The sequence below is a fragment of the Eucyclogobius newberryi genome, unplaced genomic scaffold, assembly GCF_026437365.1.
Source record: "Eucyclogobius newberryi isolate DKJ021-1_F unplaced genomic scaffold, fEucNew1.0.hap1 SCAF_6, whole genome shotgun sequence".
Classification (NCBI taxonomy): domain Eukaryota; kingdom Metazoa; phylum Chordata; class Actinopteri; order Gobiiformes; family Gobiidae; genus Eucyclogobius; species Eucyclogobius newberryi.
The window spans coordinates 15319539-15344031 of record NW_027316278.1 but is presented as its reverse complement, the minus strand read 5'-3'; the positions used below and the strand labels follow the sequence as shown (position 1 = coordinate 15344031).

At 39.8% G+C, this 24493-nt stretch overlaps 3 protein-coding genes across 3 annotated transcripts; 1 reads left to right on the top strand and 2 right to left on the bottom strand.

Moving 5' to 3' along the window:
- The first annotated feature begins 7207 nt into the window (after window positions 1-7207).
- On the top strand, window positions 7208-12154 carry hpdb (4-hydroxyphenylpyruvate dioxygenase b). Its single transcript, XM_072432891.1, has 14 exons — window positions 7208-7327; window positions 7451-7477; window positions 7614-7676; window positions 7895-7999; window positions 8076-8118; window positions 8313-8395; window positions 8481-8570; window positions 8668-8771; window positions 8874-8951; window positions 10153-10315; window positions 10396-10467; window positions 10538-10660; window positions 11147-11263; window positions 11403-12154. The coding sequence occupies exons 1-14, from the start codon at window positions 7277-7279 to the stop codon at window positions 11511-11513; spliced, it is 1230 nt and encodes a 409-aa protein (XP_072288992.1). The 5' UTR covers window positions 7208-7276; the 3' UTR covers window positions 11514-12154.
- Window positions 12019-19153, bottom strand: LOC140347426 (histone-lysine N-methyltransferase SETD1B-A-like). Its single transcript, XM_072433864.1, has 17 exons — window positions 19087-19153; window positions 18728-18880; window positions 18545-18649; window positions 18193-18463; window positions 18005-18117; window positions 16451-17926; window positions 16244-16366; window positions 16113-16182; window positions 15851-16044; window positions 15675-15783; window positions 14735-15130; window positions 13209-14194; window positions 12990-13103; window positions 12787-12909; window positions 12595-12714; window positions 12265-12402; window positions 12019-12192 (listed from the first exon to the last, which is right to left on the bottom strand). Exons 2-17 carry the CDS (start codon window positions 18863-18865, stop codon window positions 12019-12021), a joined length of 4650 nt encoding a protein of 1549 aa, XP_072289965.1. The 5' UTR covers window positions 18866-18880; window positions 19087-19153.
- Window positions 19154-19629: 476 nt separating this feature from the next.
- Window positions 19630-22590, bottom strand: LOC140347322 (calcium release-activated calcium channel protein 1-like). The gene is made up of 2 exons (XM_072433724.1): window positions 22240-22590; window positions 19630-21365 (listed from the first exon to the last, which is right to left on the bottom strand). Exons 1-2 carry the CDS (start codon window positions 22351-22353, stop codon window positions 20826-20828), a joined length of 654 nt encoding a protein of 217 aa, XP_072289825.1. The 5' UTR covers window positions 22354-22590; the 3' UTR covers window positions 19630-20825.
- Window positions 22591-24493: the final 1903 nt, after the last annotated feature.

The following is a 24493-nucleotide window of genomic DNA, read 5'->3' as shown; positions in this document are numbered from 1 at the left end:
GTGTGTGTGCCTGTGTGTGTGTGTGTGTGTGTGTGTGTGTGTGTGTGTGTGTGTGTGTGAGTGCCTGTGTGTGTGTGTGTGCGTGCCTGTGTGTGTGTGTGTGTGTGCCTGTGTGTGTGTGTGTGTGCCTGTGTGTGTGTGTGTGTGTGCCTGTGCCTGTGTGTGTGTGTGTGTGTGTGTGTGTGTGTGTGTGTGTGTGTGTGTGTGTGTGTGTGCGCGTGCGTGCGTGTTAGCCTCGCGACAGGTGGACCAGAGTTACAGCGAAAGTCGGGTTGGCGTTGACAGGCCGGGGAATGCGTCTGATCTCTGTTTACATGCAGCATTCTACGCCGTACCCTTGCCGAGCTCGCAGCTATAATCACTATAAACAAAGCATTAACTCTGGGGATATGTATCACAAAGGAAGCTGTTAGGGAAAGTATATATTAAGACAATTCACTCATTAGTTGTGTTTGCAAGGAGAGCAGGTTGAAGCAGGTAAAACCAGAGCATCACATCTCAGTTTTGGTTCAAGTCTTTGTCTGTCTAAATAGGCGACATTCAAGTTCTGCAGTTTGCTGATGTGATCATTTCAGATGGAGGGCTGGAGCCAATAAAACTCTGTAACAAAAAGACCAAAAAAATCTCACACCTAAGCAGTGGATCAACAAATTTACTTGCTTGAATTACCGTCTGTACATTTCCCAATACTGACACCTTGCTATTTATAATTCAATATGTTTGTGCTTTTGTGAAAACAGTATGTCACTTGTGTTAAGTCGTCTTCTGACTGCAAAGTAGAGGAGGGAGATATATCTCTTGCGGTTGTTGTTTTGAGGCTATTTAAGATTAGAATATTAAGCTTATCTCTAGACAAAAACAAACTACAAAAAGAGCCTGTACAAAATAAAACAGACAAACAGCATAATCCTTGATAGCATATGTCTGCATTGTTGTGACAGTCTGTTAATTGTTTGTGTGACACTCCAAACAATATCAAAATATAAAGTTTTTTTAATATTGCCAGTTTTTGTTTAATGTGGTTAGGCTCAGTACACGTACAGGTCAGGAATGAAGCATTTTGACAGTTTAAGATCAAATTCAAGTTTACTTACCTGGCTCCACTTCAGGCATAAACTGGAGGGTTTTAATTCATGTTATTCCAATGTGGAGAGTTTAACATTGATTGTTATTAAGAGACATGAGACCAAAAAACCCCCAAAACAAAACAGGAAAAGACACTTGTTGTCAAGTGTGGGTGGCATTTGGCCCCCTGTGAGTGTTGTGTCTGTGTGTGGGTGGCTGCTGTGTGTGGTACTTCAGTTTTATGTTGTGTGTGTGTTATCCTTGTTGCCTTTTATCACCTTTTCTGTCGGTGGATGTTGTTCCTCCATTTGTAACTACCATTATTCACTTACATAGTGTTGTTGACGAACTATTTTGGGCCTTTTAAAACCCCTCATTCGGCCTTGTTAGTTTTTTAGAGAACCATCTATAACCTTTTTATGTAAGCATATATTTATAACACTCTTGACTCTTTATTAATTATAGAAAACAAATTATGTAGTTTATAGTAAAAAAAAAAAACACACTTAAATATATCACACTGTATTCAACTGCAATGAACTTAAGAATTAATAGCGATTATGAATTTTCTTATTGACTAACTCCTGAATATTTCCACACTGGACTCAGAAAGGTCTTACAGTAAGTGCCATAAGCAGAGAGGGGTCGACAGCTTTAAGATGAAAAACTGTCAAGAGGATTAGGCTCCACTCCGTACAGTTAAAACATAAAGAGTCTAAGTCGTCCTGAGTATGATCCCATCACTCGTCTAGACAGCAGACCTCCTAAGGGTCCAAAACAAATCCACTGCATAACAAGATGGAAGTCAAATCACTTTTTGAATGTCAACAGAAACCTGCTTGTCTACGGTCTAATACGACAGTTTGCTCTCTAGTATAATGTTGTCTGTGAAACTTATACAAATAATGATGCTGTGGCTCACCATAAAACACAGGGCAAGTTACAGGTCAGATTTGTGGAGAGGCGAGTTTACTTCTCAGTAAGAATAGATGTGTATAAAGGTATTTTTGAGTAATAAAAATGCATGCAATTTGATACATGCAAAATAAATAAATGTAATGCCATACTGTGGAACATTACGGGCAAAGCATTAACATCTCCATGCATCTTCTGATTCTGAGATCCTCCACCAGAAAAGTTAAATAGTGTACTTGTAATTCCACATTTTCAAACCTTCAAGCTGAAACATATCTATTGTGTCCCACTAACTCTTTTCATTCTGTCCAGTATAACAATAAATTTCCTTTTAGGTCATAGGAAACAACCAAATCTTCTCTAAATCCATTAGATCTCTGGTTATGGGGCATGGCAGGTCTAATCATGGCCCACAGCGTAACTGTAACAGCCCAATACACAAGAGTCGGGCCTGTCTCAGTCCACTGTCTGGTTTTACCTGGAAGTGGCCTCTCAGTGTAATGGCCTAGGTATTACAAAAGCATTGACACATTTACATGAGCTCAGCATTTTCATGGTAATGCTGTTATCTTTTGGCACATTTAAGGCGCGATTAGGAAAAGTGGGGTTTCAAATAGGCTTCCCCCTCCTCTCCACTTCTGCCAGGCCATTGATATTCATTATTGTTCAGGTGGTCTACACCCAGACGCGGTCAGGTGAGGCTTTTGGCAAATGTAGCCTATATAACAGCACCTTTAATTAATCAATGTTAGGTAAATCTAAGAATGCCCTAAAGCAGTGGTTCTCAAACTGTGGTACGCCGGCTCCTTCAGGTTGTACACAGATTCCTCTGCAGTCCACATAACTAGAATTAGAATAATCACTAATAAATAGATGTATCATTAAAAATAGAAGGTAGAATTGTATATTTTGTGATTGTTTGTCCCATTTGCTCAATTTTAGGTTATATCTTTCTTCGGGGGGGGGGGGTGTTAGATAAAATCTAGAAACTTGCCGTGCATCTTAACAAGCGTGTGTTGGCGATCGTTAGGCCGGGAGATGCTGCTTCCGCGGACAGCGCGGTTTGGCCAGACCTGAATGTGCTGGACTCTCCTCTCCGGATACACTCGCTCAGGCCCCATCACCACTCGGGCACAAAGAGCCTCTTCACGTCCTTCTCTATCCAGTTCATTGTGGAGGCAGTGAGTCTAGATGCGCTGGTCAGTGGCTGCTACACGGCTAAATGCCTCTCCTGTCACTGCCTGCCCCTGTGCCAGTTCAGCTGCTGGACGTTCAGGTGCCCAGGTCGTAATTTTCTACGTATGTACTAGCACATTTTCCCCCCCTCATTAGATATACATTTAACAAATATGGCCAGTTTGAGCCAAATACTAGAACGAGACACAACTCTGCAAGGCTGGTCTTCTTAACACTTTATATAAGCAGTGAATATGTTTACAGCCTGTATTAACAGTAAAGTATGTATATGTAACATTGATGCATAAGTTAAAAGGAAAAAATACTGATGTGTTGTAAATAAAACCGGAAATAAAATGAACTGCGAGGCCAGGGTCGATCTGCTGATGTGCCGCGCTCCTCTGTTTGTCCACTGGTGGGCAGTATTGAATCGAGTTTTTTGTTGCTGAAACATGGTAGAATTTGTGTTTGGATGTACAATTTGATCACGTTCATATGTTAAATGTGCTCTGCGTAACTTTTCTACCAGAGGGCAGAGGGCGTCTCCATGAAAATGTAATTGGTTTGTATGTGACTATTCCAGAGTATGGCATTAAACTTCCATGAGTCAGATCTGTGGAGAGGCGAGCCTACCGATGTATATTTGAGCAGTAAAACCAACCGTACTTAAATACATGTTAAATAGACATGTTGTTAACCCTAGCGTGGAATAAATTTCATCAGACCTGGGCATATGCGACCTATGGAGTGGAGTAATAATGAATTTATTATTATTTTATTATTATTTTAATCCGTCTGTGAATTTAGATATGCCATCAATTTTAATTTAACAGTTAATGTGAGAAGAAATCATCATTCTAACAACACCATGACCAAACAACTTTGAAATCATTTATTTAATTCCCCTTGTTTAATAATTCACAAATACACTTGTATGTGATCAGCTTTGTCAAATCAAACCATCTGAAGTTCCTGAGAAAGGAAAAGTTGAACATGAACTTAAAGGCGGTATGGACGATTTTTCGTTGATTTGAGAACGCAGGCGGAAGTGCGCATGCGCACTCCCCCGTGCGGACTGATATAACACACACGTGCGTTTTGTTTATTAGCGCAACGGAGCGCATCGCATCTCTCGTCTCCCGTAGATTTCTGTCCACTTCTGCGTCAGCTCGAACTGTCTTTCTCCGTCTTCATTTTGCCCCGTACACTGAGGGAACTATATTATGATAGATCCATGCGCTTAGGCACGCGGAAACGTGGGGACGAGCCTGACGCGGCTACAGGTGAGCGGTAGGTGCGTTTTATGATTGATACGTGGCAGGACAAATGATTTATCCACGCCACGAGGAAATATCATAACAAATTTGCTGAAAAAAATCGTCCATACCACCTTTAACATTCACGTTTACCTTTTTAGACTATGGATTGAATTGAAGAGATTTGGTGTCTGAAATCCTCACGATCATTACTATCATTTTTTTCTTCATATTTTGAGCTGAATATTCATCATTATTGATTATACAATTAATCTTCACACCCCTTTGTGAAACTCATGAAAGTGAAGTGACAGTGATGTGGCTCCATCTGCTGGTGTCATTACAAAGTTAGCTTTATTTCGTTTATTGCAGCAGGATGTATTGTACACTACACAAGCTTGATATAGAAGTTTGATACTGTCTTACAAAGAGCACTAGAAAATGTACAACAAATGCTTTGCTAATCAATATGATAATATGTTCATCTTACCCACAAACCACTTGTGTCTGACCCAACTGTGACTCATTTTCCTGTTTTAGTTTTGGCCTGGGTGGATGTCTTCAGCTGCCGTGGTCTTGCTGGGGGAAGAGGCCTACGACATTGATTTGCTGCTGTTGACGTCAGCGTATTGTCCCGTCTCAGTTGGGTTTTTGAGGAGGTCAGAGTTTCAGATTTGGCTCGTGGGCCCATGATCACAGGAATGCATGTTTTAGGGATGATAGTGGTCATGGTCCGGGTCAGCACTCTCCCTCTTCTCAAAGCCACTGGAGCTACTGAAGAAGGCTGCTTCTTGTCCTTATCAGGTTTTAGTTGTTCCTTTGGACAGGAGTTCACATCGTTTCCACTCAGATTCTTACTCTTGAACTCCTTTATGGCTTGGTCTGTATAAGCTTTCATTTCATTACGCAGCCGCAATATCTGACCTTCAAACTCCTCTTTCAGTGCCCCTTTACAAGCCTCAAGCTTCTCCTCAAAAACGGCACACAAGTCTTCCTCCTTCTGATTTCCCATTGCTTTTCGTCTCTCTTCTTCACCGTTGTCATTCTCAGCATCTCCGTTGTCTTGTGTTGTCTTCTCTTCTCTCTCCCACACTTGTTGAACCAGCGCTAGTATGTTGCTTTTGGGGATCCTCGCAGAAGCTTGATCGCCCTGTGATCTGATTTGCTTACGCACCTTCCACAAAATAGACTGTATCTTCACTTGGGCCTCGTTTTCGCGCTCTTCCTCCTCCAGGGTGACAGAGTGCGCCGGCTCCTCTGTCTCATCTCTGCTCGCCTCTTCGTCCGGGAGCGGTTCACGTTTCTCTCCATTGACCAAGATTTGAAGTTCAGCTGATGATAAGTTGCTCATTCTCTGCCTTTTGTTGTTGATGTCGTCTGTAGCACTGGTAAAATGTCTGCTGCTCCTGCGTGGATAAAGCCCTACTGAGTCTAGAGTCCGTCCCTTGAGAGGCTGAATACACCGCGGGTATAGTATTGTGTAATGCAGCAAAACAATTCACTGAACACAACAAGTGCTTTATGCAAAATGCCAAGGTTACGACCCATCAAAAAGTGAAATATATTTTTTCAGAAGTAGGTATATTGCTCATTGTCCTTTAGATTACTGTTTGTGTTATATGAAGTGCATTAGTAAAGATGAAGCAGACACCACTGTATATAGTAATCTTTCCAATACTATTCTGTGCAGGATATATAATACATTTCCATACATTAAATGGAACAAATATCTGAAAAGGAAATACTTTGCTAACGATTTCAGCTTTGAAAATCCATGTAGCCGTTTGCATTTATACTTTGGTTCATGCATAGGTACATTACTGATATGAACTCGTTACAGTTAAACGATTATCAATTGTATTGGCTAAATTATTTGACCAAATACAGTTGTTTGTGTTGCCGGAATGTAGCGAGAGAAGTCGCGCCCCATAACAACATGAAGTCCTCTGAGAACTGTCTGAAAAACAAAGGTCTTTTGGGGGATGCTGCACTGGGACATATGTCGTCTCCTCTGCCATAAACTCATCCATCACTGGAATTTAGTGCAATTATTGCTATTCACTTTACGAAGAAAATCAAAACAGAAAGTCACGACATAATTACTAAACACACCAAGCTTGTTGCAAAGTGAAATGTGCAAGTTTTGCCTAATTGTATTCATTTATATAACTTTACACATATTTAAAAGTGAGTTTTCTGGTCAGATTATTGTCCAAGTAATCTTTGACAATAATACTCTAAAATAGCCTAAAACCAGAGCGTATTTGTTAAAACTATAGATGCGTTTTTTTTTTTGTTTTTTTATGTACTTTTGTTAGGTCAATTTGATTTTCATGATCTCTCATTGTAGTAGGCAGAAATCATTACTGGTGCATTGTGGGGAATGTGGAGGAGGGTGCATGGGGAGGAGGGTGCTTTAACTGACCAATGGGAGATTTGCTGGAGTGAGCCACCTCTTGCCACTAAACACTAACATATGGAATCAATCTTCCTCCTTGAATATACTCTGAAATACTAAACCTGTTGAAAAGAATGTTTGAAAAAGTTCGGTCAGCTAAGAAAAACATTTACCTTTCACTAACACATGTAAGTGGAAAATAACATCCATGGCCCTCTATTCTATTATAGAAAAATAAATAATATAATGAATTAATACATTAAAGTATAGTAATAATAAACAAAACAGAATGTTTTTTTTATGAATATCAGAGGAATTATTTGTGTTGACAGTAAAAGCATTGAATTCATGATGTATTATTCTCCACCATTGTCCAAAAACGCATCTTTTGCTCCCCCCTTCCACTCTTCGTCACTGGGCAGGGGGCGTGGAAAACCTTCATAGCCGCATTTAAAATCCTGGGTTTATGCTAAAACTTTTTCCCCACTTTCAAGAAGTGTCACCGAGCAGCAGAATGGTTTGTAAAATAATGAATAATTTGTCAAGCTACAGAGTAAATAGCGCGTAGGATTTGCATTTTATTTGTTTGAAGATTGCATATACTTGAATATGTTTAACGTTGTTCTTTTTCTGATTGCAGACCACATACACAGACAAAGGTGAAAAGGTATGTAACTATAAACTGACCAATATCATAACTTCAATAAGAAGTAATAGACATTATAATAAAGCTGTCGCTGATTCATTTTTATTTATTTTGTATGTATCTGTTGAGGACTAATACGATTTTCCATATTTTTTAGCACGAACTAGGCAGGTTCCTCTGCTTTGACCACCTAACATTTTGGGTTGGAAATGCCAAACAGGTAAAATGAAAATATTTTCTTAATTCTGTTACAAGATTTTAGAGGTATACATAAACTTAGCCTTGCTATTGGCTCTTGAGAGGGGAGGAGAGCTGCATCCCTGTAATGTCCACATAGCGTAAACTAACTGCTATACCATTACATCACCAGCAGATAGCGCTATTGTATAGTGTTCTTTTCACTGATCTACCGATCTGCTTTTATGCTTCATTTGTCAGGCTGCATCCTATTATTGTAACAAATTAGGCTTTGAGCCATTGGCATACCAGGGTTTGGAGACTGGCAGTCGTGAGGTAGTATCCCATGTTGTCGGACAAGGAAAGGTAAAATAAAAACGTTAAAAGTTTGCAAACAATAAGCTTTGTATGAAATTAAACGTATAATAAATGTGTCCTCCAGATTATTTATGTCTTCTCATCAGCCCTTAATCCTGGGAACAAAGGTACACAAGGGTTTGGGTACAATTATTATTATTATTATATTATGTATTTTTCAATTACAGGTCATAAGATACATTTTTTTCCCCGTTCAACACCTCTGCGATACCATGAACTAATCTTATATTTTGCTAAAACTTGAACTGTGAATATTTGTGGTAACTTGCATTGTAACATAGTGCGTTTTCATAATCTCCAGAGATGGGAGAGCATTTGGTGAAGCATGGAGATGGTGTGAAGGACATCGCATTCACTGTGGAGGACTGTGACGCCCTGGTGCAGGTATGACAGATTCACAAATATCCATGCTCGTTTAGTAAATATTTGTTAAGGTCAAAATATTGCCTCATCGTTTTCTTGAACACAGAAAGCCCAGGAACGCGGTGCAGTGATTGTAAAGGAACCTTATGTCTTGGAGGACAAGTTTGGCAAAGTAAAACTGGCTGTGCTTCAAACTGTAAGACATGATGCTACAAACTAATATGCATACCACAAAAAGAGAGCAACAATAAGGCTAAATGTGGTAAAAATGTGTCTCCTTTATGATGCTTCAGTATGGAGACACCACGCACACTTTTGTGGAGAGGACGGGATACAGTGGTTTATTCCTGCCCGGGTTTCATCAACCTCTGTTCAAGGATCCTTTTTTAACCAAACTGTAAGTATCGCAATGTTGTTGTTTTTTTAAACAATACAACATAACTAACAAAGCCTGGCAAGTGGCTCTTACAATATGCGTGATGTCTAACTCTGCTTGCAGGCCCGAAGGTAAACTGAACTTTATCGATCATGTTGTGGGGAACCAGCCTGATGACGAGATGGTCTCTGTGGTCGAATGGTGAGGCAGCGTTTATTAAAACACAAAGCGACTCCGCGTTTCTCTAATCTCTGTAATGTCATTGGTCAAGGGCTGAGGTCAGGGGGTCCCGCATCTTGCACAACTCTCCTTTGGCGTGACTTAGCCGTCACCGTGACTTAGCAGTTTTTCTAGCACGCCCACATCTGGCTTTGGTTTGAGCGCCATCACCCCGGCATGTGGAGGGGAGGAAAGCCAGATCACCATATAAGCGAGCTGACTGGCCCAGGGATAGGTTGGTTTTTTTTGTCTCAAAGGGTTTGTTTGGCCTGTAGGCTTTATTTGACAGGACAGTGCAGTGTGAAATAGGAACGAGACTGGGACGACATGCAGTCAAACGTTGAGAGCAGGTTTTAAACTCACAACGCTGCGGCCCGCTATCCACTCACTTATGTAATGCGGCATTATAAATCACAGAAAACCATTTATATCAGACAGTAATCCCACTCTGACTAAAGTGGGCACATTTTGATACCTAATATTGTTTTGCCGTTTTTTTAGACGAAGGGAAAACAAGAAAAGACAGGGCAGGACAAAAGACGGATTGTGTAAAATTGAAAATGCAAATTTAGGAAAAGTAAGGCATCCAAGAAAAAAAAAGAAAGGTCAAGGCACACTGAGTCCCATTTTGTCCAATTTATGTTAAATTTGTGCATTTCCAAGTTCAGTATGGGATTTTTTTCCATGTTAGTTAAAGTGTCAGTCCAGTCCTTAATCGTTAATCCTTAATCCTTTTTTTGTGATGGCCTTTTTCCTAGCCGCCCAAAGTACCGTATGATCCAAGGGTATCAATTTTTTGTGTCGATGGCAGAGGTATTGTGGCCCGTGTACATTGGATAGTGGTGTCAAAAACGTCTGCAATGCTTTGTTAATCTTTGTGAAACAGGACAGTCCCAGAACCCAATATTGGGACATTGTTTTACAGTGATTACACTAAGGGTGTGTTTGAAAGTAAGAAAAAAATCAAAGCCTTGATGTGTTACTTTCATGTCACCAGTCACACCTTAAAAAGGGATGTTTATTTACCATGTTATCAAACCTTAACTATCTTGATTTATAGAGAAGGCTGATACAAAGATTCCCAATGAGTGTTTTTTGTCCGGCCTGTCGTTGATTTGTTGATTCGTTGAATTGAGCTATAATTGTATTTTTGATTGAGTAAAATCATAATGTATGTTGACAGGTATCGGAGGAACCTTCTCTTTCACCGGTTCTGGTCTGTGGACGACAAGCAGCTTCAGACTGAGTTTAGTGCCCTGCGTTCTATTGTCGTGGCAAACCATGAAGAGACTGTCAAAATGCCCATCAATGAGCCTGCCATGGGAAAGAGAAAGTCTCAAATCCAGGCATGACATTGTTTAAATACCATCAAAGGACAGGGTAGTTATTCAGCATCAGTAATATGATCATGTTTTTCCCCCCTCAGGAGTATGTGGAGTACTATGGAGGAGCAGGTGTACAGCACATAGCCATGAATACATCAGATATCATCACTGCTGTAAGTGATCTATAAACCAATATTAACCAGTGGCCTAAATAACTGCATAATAAATGGATGTTTTATTCAGATTCGAAACCTGAAGGAGCGTGGTATGGAGTTCATGTCCATCCCAGACACCTACTACCAACAGCTGAAGGAGAAACTGAAATTGTCCAAAGTCAAAATCCAGGAAGATTTGGATGTTCTGCAGGTTTGACCTTGGCCCTCTGTTTTAGTCATCACTGTTCGGACGTAGAAAGTAACAAAAGTAACAAAAGTAGCAAAAGTTAAAAGTGCTATGATGCATGATACTTTTTACTTCACTACATTTGACAATTATCTGTACTTTCTACTCCCACTTAAACTGGACTGAAACTGATGTTCATATTTAAATGTTCCTGTGTGAAGGTTTTGAGTTCATGTTTGGCTTCGAGCAAACAAAACAAACAAACAAAAATCACTAGAAAAAATTGTAAATTGATTTAAATTGCTATTGCTGACAAAAAATCTGCACAATTCTCTATCAAAATATTCAAATTTAACACTTCATAAAGTACATGTTTAAACAGGTACTTCAAAGCATTTACATAAGTAGATTTGTGAATGTGCTACTTTTACTTGAGTAACAACATAGAGTACTTCTTTCACCGCTGTTACTGATCCTGCACACCCAGCTCACTGGATTGTCTGTTTACAGAAACTGAGGATTTTGGTGGACTACGATGACAATGGTTATCTGCTCCAGATCTTTACAAAACCAGTTCAAGACCGTCCCACGGTGTTCCTAGAGGTCATTCAGAGACACAACCACCAGGTGGGTGTCATGCTTCATTTGCCTAGTTTTACAGCCTACTTCTACAGTCCCTTGTTAAATGGTTAATTCTGGGCTCTATGCACTGCTCCTTTGTACATGTATTACAACAATACTACTTATTTTATTTGCATTTTCTTAGGGATTTGGAGCTGGAAACTTCAAGTCTCTTTTTGAAGCGATTGAAACTGACCAACATGCCAGAGGAAATCTGACTGTTCTGACCCCAAATGGAGTAACAAAAGGCATGTGATTACAAAGATATAAGTAGTAACTTTTGTTCACTTTCAAATAGGCAGAAGTTGTTTGTCACTCGCCATATCAAAGCAGTGACATCATTGACTCAGAGTGATACAAGAGATCTGCATCTTATTTAAACATATTTTACTCTCCTTTTTGAGAAACATTGTATACATTTGTATTGCTTATAAACAATTTACAACATACTATCACACATTTATTTTACCATTACTGTATATACATATACATGCCTGACTCAAGCAAAGTGATTATGCTTTCTAAATGAAAACTTTTACATTTTATACAATTAAATGTTCGTATCAAGTTTGGTACTTTTTCTGACTCCATTTCTTAGTTAATTCCTTTTGCTCAATATTTAATATGTGAAAGTTGAAAAAATTGTGTTTACTATTAAAATGTCCTTTTGTATAAAATGCTCCTTTATATTAGCATTAGCAGTTGTAGTATTTTTGGGGAAGTTCTATTTTATAATCTGGTTTCATTAAGTTTTTTGGTACTTAGTTCAGTGATCCTTTGCATGTATCTGTTCCACATAAACAAGGTATTTTTGTCTCCTCAATTGGGAATTTGTAGTCATATGTAATCTCTTCATTTATGCTGATTTGTTGTCTGGAGTAAATGACAATCTTCTTCTGGGAGTCCACTGTGATGATCTTTGCATAGCAGTTTGGCTGGAGAATAGGTAAATGCATTAACACACAATAAATTAACATGAAATTAACTGTATAAACATTAAAACTTACATTGCAGCTGTGGTTGATAAATCTGGCCAGATTTCCATATTTAGTTGCATCTATAATGGTGTCCAGATCCACTCGGAATAAATAGCTGCTTCCAATTCCCTCTTCTTCGTATCGCTGCTCCCGCATGTCAGCAATCACCTGAGGGGAAGACGAGACGCGTGTCGTGTTTACTTGCTTGTACACTTGGAAACTACCCAGAACAACCAGCAGGTCCCAATGGGCTTTAGATCATCAACTCATCAGGCAAAAGCAGGTACAGCTGGCTATCAGTAGATAATCAGCAGTGTATTTCTATTTCATTAGTAACAGAGACAATACAGAATGAATTACCTGTCTGATAACCTCGCCTACATACTCAATCACCATCTCATCTGCTGCTATAGGCTCCATGGCAAACAGGCCCCATTCATGGATGTGACTCCGACTGAAACGAATCCTCTTCTTCCGAAACTAGGGAGTAGTAAGAATGAAAAAACATTCTGACACAAATATAATTGAATAAATAAAAAAGCTCCAGATCACCCTCAGCTGGTTGAACTTAACCAGGTCACTGTCGGCGTTAAAAGTCGACAACAGCCGTCGTTGCTCAGACCTATAGTCTGATTTGGCACGCAGCAGTGTCGGCAACTGAACTTGGACACAACCCTGCCAAAAACACAATTATGTTGTCTTCAAACAAGAAATCAGGTGACAGACCACAACCTTCCAATAAAACTATGCCATACCTGTGTGCCACTCGATGGACTTGCTGGTTTTAGATTGAGGTATTTCATTTTCTCTTTCTGGCTGATTTTGTAGTAACCTTCGCTGCGGGCAGAGCCAGTCCTATGGTTCAAGCGCTGGGACCAATAATCTGAGGCCTCTGTGAGACCTTTGGTTGGTAAGTGGAAGTTAAGGGCTTCATAATCACAGCTGAAATTATTATCATGCAAAAAACCAGCCACTGGATGAAAGTGATCTTGTGACATGTAAAGGATATAAGGATGAGGAATCCAAAGTGTGTCACTGAGCCACCCGAGGCCATTGTCTTGCTCCTGAAGCCTTTCATAAGTGCATCTGAGTAGCTTGACGTCTTCTTCATCTAATCCCTCTTTCCAAACACTATGAAGGATCCTCCTCTCCTCATAGTGCGTACGCCACCTATGACCCCCCACTGCAACCGGCCGCACACCACAAAATCCATTCAAAGATTTCTGCCACTGCTGGACTCTCCATTTTCTTTTCTTTAACTCCTTTTGGCGTCGTAGGGACCTTTTTACCCCTCTATGATTCTCCTCCTCCAAAAGGCCAGGCACATTTTCAAGTCCCTGAAGCGGTCTGACGTTTGGCCTGCCTTGGATGCTACGGTCCTCTGCTGAATCGGACCAATATTCAGAAAGGCTGGAGGAAGGAGATAAGGAGATGGGAGAGCAACCAGCAAGCAACGTGCTTGTGATCTGTGCCTTTCTCTGATGCACTATGGACCTTCTTGGTAAGATAATGTCTCTTCCTGGAGTCTTTGGCGCTCTCATGTACGCATTACTGCCTAGACGAAGAGGACTGGTGACTGGCGAACTACTATCCAACATATCTCTCCCTGGAGTGGCCGGAGCTTTGATAGAGGCGTGTCGATAAAACCCACACCTTTTCTCTACACCTCGAATTACTGGAACGTCCTGATATAACGAGTGTGGCAGCTGCATTTCAGGCAGAGCCGAAACACATGTACATGGAAATAGGACGTGGCTATCGCTGACATCCGATTCCTCGCTCCCGAGTTCGGACAGTATGCCCCGGCCCGGTGTCCTCGGGCGCTCCACCTCCTCCTCGGCGGGAGATGTGGGCTTGCTTCTCAAAAGGTCCGGGTCGCTGTCCGCCAGATATCCAGTAGGAGTGGGAGGTCTCATGATCTCGGGAGAATCGTCAATCCATTCAGGGCTCACCATCTCTTCTGCAACACAATAACCACATTAGCATCATTTTCGGTGTTGCTCTGTCATAATTGCAATTTCAAAGCTGTATTTTTGGGGTAATGGGTACAACAACGACACTGTGCTGTCTAGGGACGGTTCCATATGAATTCTTTGTGGCAATATATGACTTACTGTTGTGACTGATCACTGATATTTGCAAAATTTGTAAAAAATTATAACTAAATGTATTTATCTGGGATATAACATTTCTGACATGATTGTGTTATCAGTTATTTCTAGATTAATTGGCTCCTATTTCTGTTTAAAAAAGATAAATCTGATGCACTGAGGACAAACTGGGAATGACACAAGACACAAACAGGAAAAAACTAATTTTCAATATTGGACCATCCCTTGTTCTGTCTGTCACACGATTTACTGAAAAGCTCAAAAGGACATGAATTGACAGAGGACAGATCAAGGTCTTTAATTTTTTTTTGTATTAGTAGTATATTTATTGTTAACGTTCCACTGTACCCTTGAAGATGATTGTGGGGGAAATATCTGTACATATTTACCTATAATTGGTAAAGGAGATGGGATATGGACTTCCATGGATTTGGCCATTTGAAGGTCCATCATCACAGCCTCGTCACTAGTATTTTGTGGACTGGACGTTCCCTCGTTGTCATCACTATAAAGTCCCTGTGTCTGAAAAGGCTCTAACCAGTCTGGCAGATCCAAGTCCAGCACTGCACCGGGCGTCTGTGGGGTCGGGGGCGTTTGAGAGATTTGGAGCTCCATAGACTCCTCATCGTCTTCATCAGATGAGATCACGATGCACTCCTCTGTTCTCGCGTCGTCCTCGTCCATGTCACTGACGCTTAGGTCAGTCTCAGAATCAGAGCTGTCAGACGAGTCAAAGTCTGAAGAGGACTCGCTCTCATCCCAAGTGCTGCCGTCTGAAAATGTGTCTTTGAAGCGGAGCAAAGAAGCGACATTTACATTAATAAGGATCAAGAAGAAAATATTTTTTTATCTGGACAATAATTGTATTTTTATTACTTATTTATTGGTCAGTTTGCTCTCTTAACATACAGTATAGGCTAAATGATCCAATCAATTTAAACCACTCACATCGGTACATGGGACTTTTAAAAAAATATCTTAAAATGCATTTTAGCTAAAGATCACCACTTAAAGTTGGAACGTATGGAAAGGTTGATAAATAATATATCCAAAATCCCCTCTGTAATTTTTTCGTATCTAACAAGTCAACAGAGAGATTTAAACCTGGTTCATTCTATTTTTCAGATTTTAATGTCCCAAAAGAGAATCATTGTGACCGTTTTTACACATGGAAACCTTACATGATGAAAAACTTGTAATACAATATTTTCTTTCAAATTGATATCTTTAAATTTAAGCTTTTTTTCCTATTCACCTGTGTCTCACTTTCACTGAATGACTGTAAGTCGACTAAGCACTAAACATAATTAACTGCATGTAAAAACTTACCATGGTCAGATGAAATCACCTCAGCAGATGTTTGGGAATGTATATCAATTTCATTCTCAGTCTTTTCCTTGTCAGAAATCACAGGAACATCTTTGGCCTTTTCTTCACACTGAAATAAATACATAAGTAAAATGATGAGAAAATAAATGCAAAAGGGCAAGTTCTTGCATCATTACCAAAATCCGTACATCCTTCTGAACTGGCCCGTTTGTGGTCACTTTGTCAGACGCGTCTTTGTCACTTGTTTTAGCGTCTTGAGCGCTCTCCTCTTGAACATCGTCTTCTTCATCACTGTCCAGCACATTTGGTCGGCCGTGTCGCCGTCTGCTTTTCTGAAATGTTTTCTGCGGTGTGTCTTCTCCATTCACATCTAAAATCCCACAATGTGTCATTTAATCAACAATCGAGCTGTTATTTATTTACATAAAATTCACTTACCAGAGCTTCCATCTCTCATATTTTCCCTATCTTCGACTGTGGAGGAATTGTTGTCATTTTTCTTTTTTACCTGAAAGACATTGACATTAATTGGAGGCAACATATAGAGTAAAACTGTGTGTGTGTTTTACCTTAAACGATGGTAGAGGAGGTTTTTTGACCTGTCCATTAATATTACTTAAAGAATACACCGGTAATAGTTTGTTCCTGTCTTCTGAACTTGGTGTGGGATTTTTTACTGGCAATACCTGTAACTGGGAGTTGCACACAAAGCAATAGTAATTATAAATGTAAAGCATTAATATGAAGGAGTAAAAGGAAGAAAAGCTTGTAGTAACCTTTGCCTTTTCCTCGTGGCTGTTCCACCAGTCTTCAAACGCTTTAAAGGCAAATCCCTCTATCATTCTGCGTGTAATGTCCTTCTTTATAATGGATTTGAGCTCATTCATAACAGCTTCTATAACCTTTTCTACTGTGATTCTGTGGAGGTTTTCTTTGATAAGTGGGTAGTTAGGAGGTGGTACAAACGGGTTGAATCTGGGAAATCGTGGCGGCCACGGTCTGCAAAATGGCACAGGAGCACTGATGGGCCGGATGGCTGGTTCCTTGTTAAAAGTGTCTGGAAGAGTGTTTATTTGTGGAAGTGGTAGGCCAGGAGGAGGCAACATCATACGGGGAGGCGGTCCCAAAAAGGTGTGCGGTGGAGGTATGTGGCGTGGCGGAGGAACAGCTGGAGGGATATTGGGAGGGGGTACGAGGATGCTGGGGTGACCTGAGGGTGGGATCCAGACCGGAGGAGGAATGGGGATCGTCCCGTTGGGAAGACGATGTGGGATCGGGGGAAGAGACGGGGGGAAGAAAAGAGGCGGAGGAAAAGGGAGAGCAGGAGGTTTAGGTGCAGGAGATGGAGGGAAGCTTCCAGAGCGAGGTAAGAACAGAGCTGAAGGGGCTGCAATGTTCTCTTTTTTTCTATTCAAATGCGCTGAATCGCATGTACGTGGGGACAGGGAGTTCTTCATCAGGAAAGACACCGCTTGAGCCGTTTCATCTTCTTCACTCTCAGTAAAAGATTTTCCACTGACATCTTCCAGGTCATGGAGCGGATCTGGAGAACCAAGTGCTTCATCTGAAGAGGCATGAGCATCACACGGAGACGCTGGGCTATCACGCAAGTGATCCCCTTCTGAAGATTTTTCCGCAAAAAATGAAGGGGCTGTGAGTTGATTGCTTGTCAACAAACTTTCAATGCGGGAGTCCAAACTCCACTGTTCAGGACGGGGTGAATATACAGCCGGAGAAGGTGAATTTATTATACTGGCGTTAGCTTTCATAAAGGCGGGCGCATCTCTTGCTCTGTCATCTGTAACTTTGATGCTGAGGAAACTCAGAGTGTTGCAGCTCAAAGTTTTTATTGTGTTCACATCACTGTTGTGATCTGAGCTTTTTTCCCTTTGAGCAAGTAGTTTAAGTTGAACCAGTGATGGCCAGCGTTTGAAATGTGCAGTTTCACTGAGCCCTCTGTGAAAATGTTTGAGCTTTCGATGTAGTTCTTGTCTCATTGGTTTGTGAATGTAAGAAGTAGATTCCCCCTGGAGAACTGGAGTTGCCTGCAGACTGGAATAACATGAATCCTGGGATAGCGGGGTTGAAGATAAACAGGGAGTTCGAGGGGTTCCAAAAGATCGAGGTGTGACCCCAAAGCTGCAGGGTGTGTCCAGCCATACACTGGAGTAACCTGTGTCCTGAGAGAGAGGGGAGCTGACACTGGAGGGGCTGGACACGCTCCCTCGGCGCTGCACACTGCCACTGTGCTGCTAAACAACGATTTAAATCAATAGCACATATTCAATATAAAACATCACATTACCGATTAAAAAAGAACAACACATTACCAACAAGCTGTCAACGAGCCTTTGAAGACCTTGCTCGCTGCCTCCCACTGGTAATGTCAGAGGAGTGTAGAGTCCATGGATAAGGAGTTGAATGTAATGTGCCCGCTTTTCACCTAAGAACATTTATTACAGCATAAATTTGCAGCAACAGGATGTTTTTGTCTGAGGGAACATTAAAACTGTCCTACCCTTTGTGTCAATTTCCACATGTATAATGTTTCCCATCACTGACGTCTGATTGAGGTGTTCAGCAGCATCTTTTGCAGCCTTCACGGTCTCAAAAACAACTTTGGCAACTCCTAAGTGCTTTTTATTCTTGGGGTTATAAAAGACTTCCACTTCCTCCACTTGTCCATATTTCTCACACATGTTTGTCAGAAAAGCCTCCTTCACGTTGTCATTCAGCCTGGAAAATGTTACTTCTTTAGGAGGAATAGAGCCCACATAGTATTCATCGACCTGAAAGAGACATAATTGTGTAATGGCGTTGTTATTAAAACATGTGCCATTTGTTGTAGAATGTTTAATATAGTTAATTACTTTGAATTTAGGACGCAGGAGGTTGATCTTGTGACTTTTGCTCCACAGGCGACAAACGCGAGGATCTCTGACTTCTTCTACAGGGAACAGACCCAGGTCCTCAACCTGTAATTGGACACCGTGCTTATACTTTACAAGATTTATTACAAATAAACTGGCATAAATAAACATGACTGAACTTACGGGTATGTTAAATCGCTCTCCATCAAACCGGTACACTTTGTATAATCCTATTGTCAATGCGGGGTCAATTACCAACTTGCAACTTCTCCAGGGCTGAGGCGGTGATTCCTTATCAGAACTCTGTGTTTCGCTTTCCATTACATTAGTCAAAGCCTAATAAACAGAGTGGAATAAACAATAGGCGCAGACACGCAGCATCATTCTAGCGGAAAGCTAATGCACTGAGGTTAACACGCCCCGACAGGTGATGGAGGAGAGCATCACCTGTTATTCTTTCACAAATAAATAAAACACATCCCCAAACATGGTACATCTAAGCCACAGCCTCCATACTGGTAATATAAGCGGTTAGGGTTTACCTGTGCCAAACTTGTGATCTTTTTGTAGCCAACATCGTGGAGCAGATGGATGTTTTTCCGCTGCTTTACTTTGAAGAAAATTATTAGATCCCTCCGCCAGAGCCATATAGATCCTTAAGTGCGCAGGCGGAAGAATACAGCGTTACTCTGTAAAGTGTCCGCGTTTATGATTTACGTTTGTTTCTTTATCTTATAAAACTATAATCTATAACGCAACTAGTAATGGACTGTAAGTAACGGTTTGTCTTCAGAAAGAATCATGCAGAGCAGTTTAAGGAAGGAAACTGTCTGAATTGCTGGGTTTCAGATGGCATGACAACATCTCATGCACAATAGTAATAATGCAAGAAGTGAATGGGACTTTTTAGATGTTTAATTGCAAAGTACAATGTAATGAATAGGGAAGTCTGGCCCTTATCTAGGTCTATATCTTCAGAATAAAATCAAATATTTGGGGATAGACAGCTTTTTTATGTTTGGGGTCACAAATGCCAACAGTTCTTGGTTCTGTGAGTGAAAAAGGATGAGAGACAAACAAACATATTACATTATAATAAAGATATAATTTATTTTCACAGTGGCCATGTGACCATATACAGATCCATGTTTTGGTTTACAATTTCACATGCAGTAAACAGTACCAAAGTGTTACACAAAATACACATAAATAAATAGAGAACCAATGTTGCGTTGTCAAAATCTGCGTCATGCAGTTTTAACATGATCCAGATGTCGAGGATACGTTCAAATTCCTCATTATCTCAGAATCGAACAATGATCAAAATCAGTTTTCCCTATTATGTTATTCAAACACTGTTCAAGTGCATTGAAAGCGCCACAGAACTATGACAATAAATATCCAGCAAAAATATCAAAAATATTTTTTATCGAAGCAGTATATTGTAACAAATGTTGAGCAAACAGAAAATAAAAAGTACCAAACATCATTTAAAACCTACTTATGTAAAGCTGTAACCACAGGCATTCAACAGTTTTGCAAAAAATTCACACAAAAAATAAAAAAAAACACCAGAATTCCCTTCATAAATTTTCTGATTGTTTGTAAAAGCTGAGAATATTTCCCCCCACTGGAGAGTCTGTAAAACTTTATGAATCCTATTTGACAAGTGACAAAATAATAACTGTGCATTGTGAAGACCTTTAAAAATATGAACCTAAAATGTTTTTATTAACATTAATCATAAAGTGGTCAAATGATGATTATGATTAATGTGGAAAAGTGACAATTATTTCTGTATGTAATACTGTATCATACCGGTTGAATACAAAGTCCATTATGGTAATTGATTTGAACTGTGGCAATAAGATGAATGAGATTGGCCTAGTTTTAATTTTGACAGCACTCACTGTCAACATGCAGAATATAAATGCTGGAAATAATGCATCGTTTGAATTCATTAAAATGGAATTAAACTAGCCAAGTGCATACAATGGACAAATTTTACAAAGGTAAGTGCGGGATACAAAGAATATAAACCATAGCAAATTTATAGTAGGTAAAAGTAACGTTCCACACACATTTGGATGAGGGCAGAGAATCTGAGTGTAGGTGGCATGTTAGCATCAGGAATGGCCATCGGCCAATGTTTTTTGAATTTCTTATGATGAAACAGAACCCAGCTCATCATAATCTTTAATTTTATGTAAAAAAAACAAAACAAATTACCCAAAATACCAATCATGCCCTTTGGATTCAGCTCTATCTTTTATATATTTTATTAAGGGAAGGCCTTGAGCTCGTCATTCTCCGCCCTGTGGTCGAGCTGGTTCTGAAGGCGAATGACCTGCTCCAGCTCCTTGATTTGACGATCGGTTTTGTGGCTCACCAGCGTGCGGTAGAAGTGCACTGCGAACAGTATGAAAACAATCCCAAACGGCACCATGATACAGGTGGAAGCAATGGCAGCTGCCTCTCCAGAGCTGATGGTCCCATTTTTGCCATCATTGCTGCTTTTGAGAGGTAGAAACTTGACCCAGCATAACAGCATGACCTCAGTAAGAAAGAGGAGGGTACCGATAACCGTTGAAAAGGCCCAGGCCAGCTCAATGTGGCGGTGCATGCGCTCATGGGGGGATTCATTCACTGAATTTAGGTTGTGTACGTTGCTGACTGCCTCCAGATTAGGGAGAATGCAGGTGCTGACCATGAGGGCAAAAAGATGCACCGCGACCAGGACAGTGGTGCAGGCGCTGAAGGCAATGAGGAGTCCAGGGGGGTAAACGTGTTCAGGCTCCAGCTGGACTTCCACCATGGCGACCTGAGGCATCACAACAGGCAGAAATATGAATATATATATATATATATATATATATATATATATATATATATATATATATATATATATATATATATATATATATATATATATATATATATAGTAATGTTTTGACCTTTGAAAGACATTTTGTGTTTAAGTCACATGGGGCAGCTATAAAAAAAATTGTATATTGGTCCCCGTTTTATGACTTTTTATAAGTCTAGTTTAAGTCTATTATCATTGTCACACTGTCACTGAAATATGATTTGTAGATTTTGATATGTCTAAGGTAACAGAACTACTACAACTACAACCACTACTGCTACAACCGCGCTACCACCATGATTACACCACTACCACTATTGCTACTACATCCCACTCCTTATTAAAACAACTTAGAAGGGCTATTACACATCTGGTGACTTCCCTATAAGTGTCAGAACATTTCATGAAGCTGCCAAGTGCACACAATTGAAAATATTGTTTGAAATTAGGCCACTTTCTTTCCCTTTCAATTGTCCTGTTGCAATTTTAATATTTTATGCATATATTTAACCAATACCCCATTCCAACCACTTTATAGGCCAATTAATTTGTGAAGCAATCAATAGGCTACAGTAAACAACAGCAGGGCAGTTTATGCATCGTAGGGCCATTTTGTATTATTTATTATATTTAAGTTTATTTGATTTCTAATACCTTATTCTATTCCTGCCTTTACTTAATCGTGTTTATTTATCATGACAAGCTTTTTCTGATTCAAACATCTAATACAAAGAATCTGCGTCACGTAGCCCGGCCGGAGCCTCATTCCTATGCATTTACACTCCGGATATAACAAAGAGGGATTCCATTGTTAAAAGAACTTTCTTACCATCGCGAATCCAGACAACAAGGCTGAGGTGCGGCTGGTCGCTTTCAGTTTTGCTCTGCTCAAGTAAAGTTTTCTCCATGAAAGCGCCTGCAAGGAGTGCTCGTTCAAACTCATTCCGCAAGGTGCTGCAAATAGTTACGGTAGTTTTATGAAGTCTAACTTCGCAATAGGAAGAGTTTTCCTCGACGAAAGAAAACAGCAGAAACAAAAACGCAACCTTTGGGCGTTCAAATGCAATAGGCCTTTAGAGCCTGCTATTAGGACCGATAGACAAACACTACGACAACTTTAGGAACAGCTGACTGTCAGAGTCAATCAGGAAACACAAGATACCCACAATCCCACGCTCTTCACAGCACACTCTATGTATCAGACTCACTACACTGTAACAACATGACTTTGAACCTTCACCTTCTGCTTTAGCTCTTCACAGGGAGTGTAACTTCAGAACCTAATGTGCTGCTTCTCCCGCCAACATTATGCATTATATACACTTTACTGTAGCAACTAGTTTATTTCCCTTCAATTTCATTTCTTAACCACAAGAGGGCGTCTGACATAAAACATATTATTCTATTTAAGTATTACAAATCATCCACACATTTTGTCACTCTTTATTAATTCCAAAAGTCAATTTAGATTAATTACTCAAGTAAATGATTATTTATAACTGAATATTATCCTGTGCTAATAAAAGGCTAAAATGTCAGTGTTCAATAAGTGTGCAATGCACAAACAAATATAATAAACAGAACATAGGGTGGGCAATAATAATTATATTGAGACAGTATTTTTATGTAAAAATAAAGATGACAATTTGACCAAAATTAAACTACTTATGCTCTATTATCCCAACCCACCCCTCACTCACCTGGTTAAAATCAATTGACTCCATTACCCCTCATTTCTATTGTATTATTATTGTATTGTATTATATTATAATAAAACACCAAGGAGTAAACTCAGTACACTATGAAAAAACAAAGCAAACTAGAAGCATCAAATTTTAAGTATTACTATTTGGCTAACCAACTACATTACATTTACAAATGGACTCACCCCACCCAATCTCATATGATATGGCTATAAATAGAACAATCATGATGCAAATAACTAAACATACACAACATCCCATTAATCACTGAATCAATAAAACGACACACATGCCTTAATCCTATAACCATAGCCTGGTGGAAAGTTCACCAAATCACAAATTCCTTGCCCCATCTAACTTCACCCACTTTGGAACAACCCTGCCTTCTCAAGCAATAAAAACACTACTTTTCCCCACATGGTCTAAAAAGGGTATCACCCACATTAAACACATTTTCAAACACAACATATTAACAACATTTGGTCCAGGAGTTTGGCCTCAGGAGAAATCTTTTTTTTTTTTAAATACCTACAAATCAAATCATCAGTTTTGGAAATAACATGAAAAAACATTGAATATATGCAATAATTTGAATTTTAAAATGTAGATTTCTAAAAGTAAAACCAAATTTCATTGCTGTTAAGAATGAGTGGACATTCTTGTATAAATCTATTATATTAATTAACAGAAGAATAGTGTTGCCTTAAGATTTACTGAAAACTTTGCTATGATTTAGATTTTATTTTGTGTTGTATTGTAATGTATTTTAATCATTTAATTATTTATAGTTATGAGGCTGCTTGGATGATTTTCCGTCCTACGAAGACGATATATAGCAATTTAGATTTTTGAAATAAAGAAAGAGAGAGAGCAAGTGAATTATATGTTTTATATTATTGATTTAAATATATTAACTGCAGATATTGCTTTTTTTATTTGGAATTTGATTAACAGAATCTATTTTTTTTATTTCACTGAGGAGTGAAAAGAATAATTATAGCAAAAAAGTTAACAAAGGAGCAATGAACCCGATAAACTGCTTGGCCAACTCCGGGAAATGAATTCATCACAACCGGGATCACAACGTACAGAATACTTGGGATGGAGGCAAAGTGTAGTGTTTGGCATCTTAAAATCCCCGTTAGTTTAACATTGAGCTACCTTAAAAAAATCGTCTGATGTGTAATGTCACAATCATGAGCTCTATTGACAATATTTCGTGGCAATTCATTCTATAAACAATATCGAGTTCGTCACTGTGCCGCGTCGGCGTAGTGCGCGGCTCCTTGTGCGCAGCGTGGCTCGAGCTGCGCATATCCGTGTGCGCAGTAGCCAGCGGGAGGCGGAGTGTGGCTCGAGCTGCGCAGATCCGTGTGCGCA

Excerpts from the sequence above, each read along its gene's own strand:
- hpdb (XM_072432891.1), top strand. The coding sequence starts at position 7,277 with ATGCTAAAACTTTTTCCCCACTTTCAAGAAGTGTCACCGAGCAGCAGA. Across the intron at positions 8,000-8,075 it reads ATGTTGTCGGACAAGGAAAG|ATTATTTATGTCTTCTCATC; the intron begins GTAAAATAAAAA and ends TGTGTCCTCCAG. Across the intron at positions 10,316-10,395 it reads AGAGAAAGTCTCAAATCCAG|GAGTATGTGGAGTACTATGG; the intron begins GCATGACATTGT and ends TTCCCCCCTCAG.
- LOC140347426 (XM_072433864.1), bottom strand. The coding sequence starts at position 18,865 with ATGGAAAGCGAAACACAGAGTTCTGATAAGGAATCACCGCCTCAGCCC. Across the intron at positions 17,927-18,004 it reads GGCTCGTTGACAGCTTGTTG|CAGCACAGTGGCAGTGTGCA; the intron begins GTAATGTGTTGT and ends ATCGTTGTTTAG. Across the intron at positions 15,131-15,674 it reads GGTGATTTCATCTGACCATG|ACACATTTTCAGACGGCAGC; the intron begins GTAAGTTTTTAC and ends TCCGCTTCAAAG.
- LOC140347322 (XM_072433724.1), bottom strand. The coding sequence starts at position 22,353 with ATGAGTTTGAACGAGCACTCCTTGCAGGCGCTTTCATGGAGAAAACTT. Across the intron at positions 21,366-22,239 it reads TGTTGTCTGGATTCGCGATG|GTCGCCATGGTGGAAGTCCA; the intron begins GTAAGAAAGTTC and ends GTGATGCCTCAG.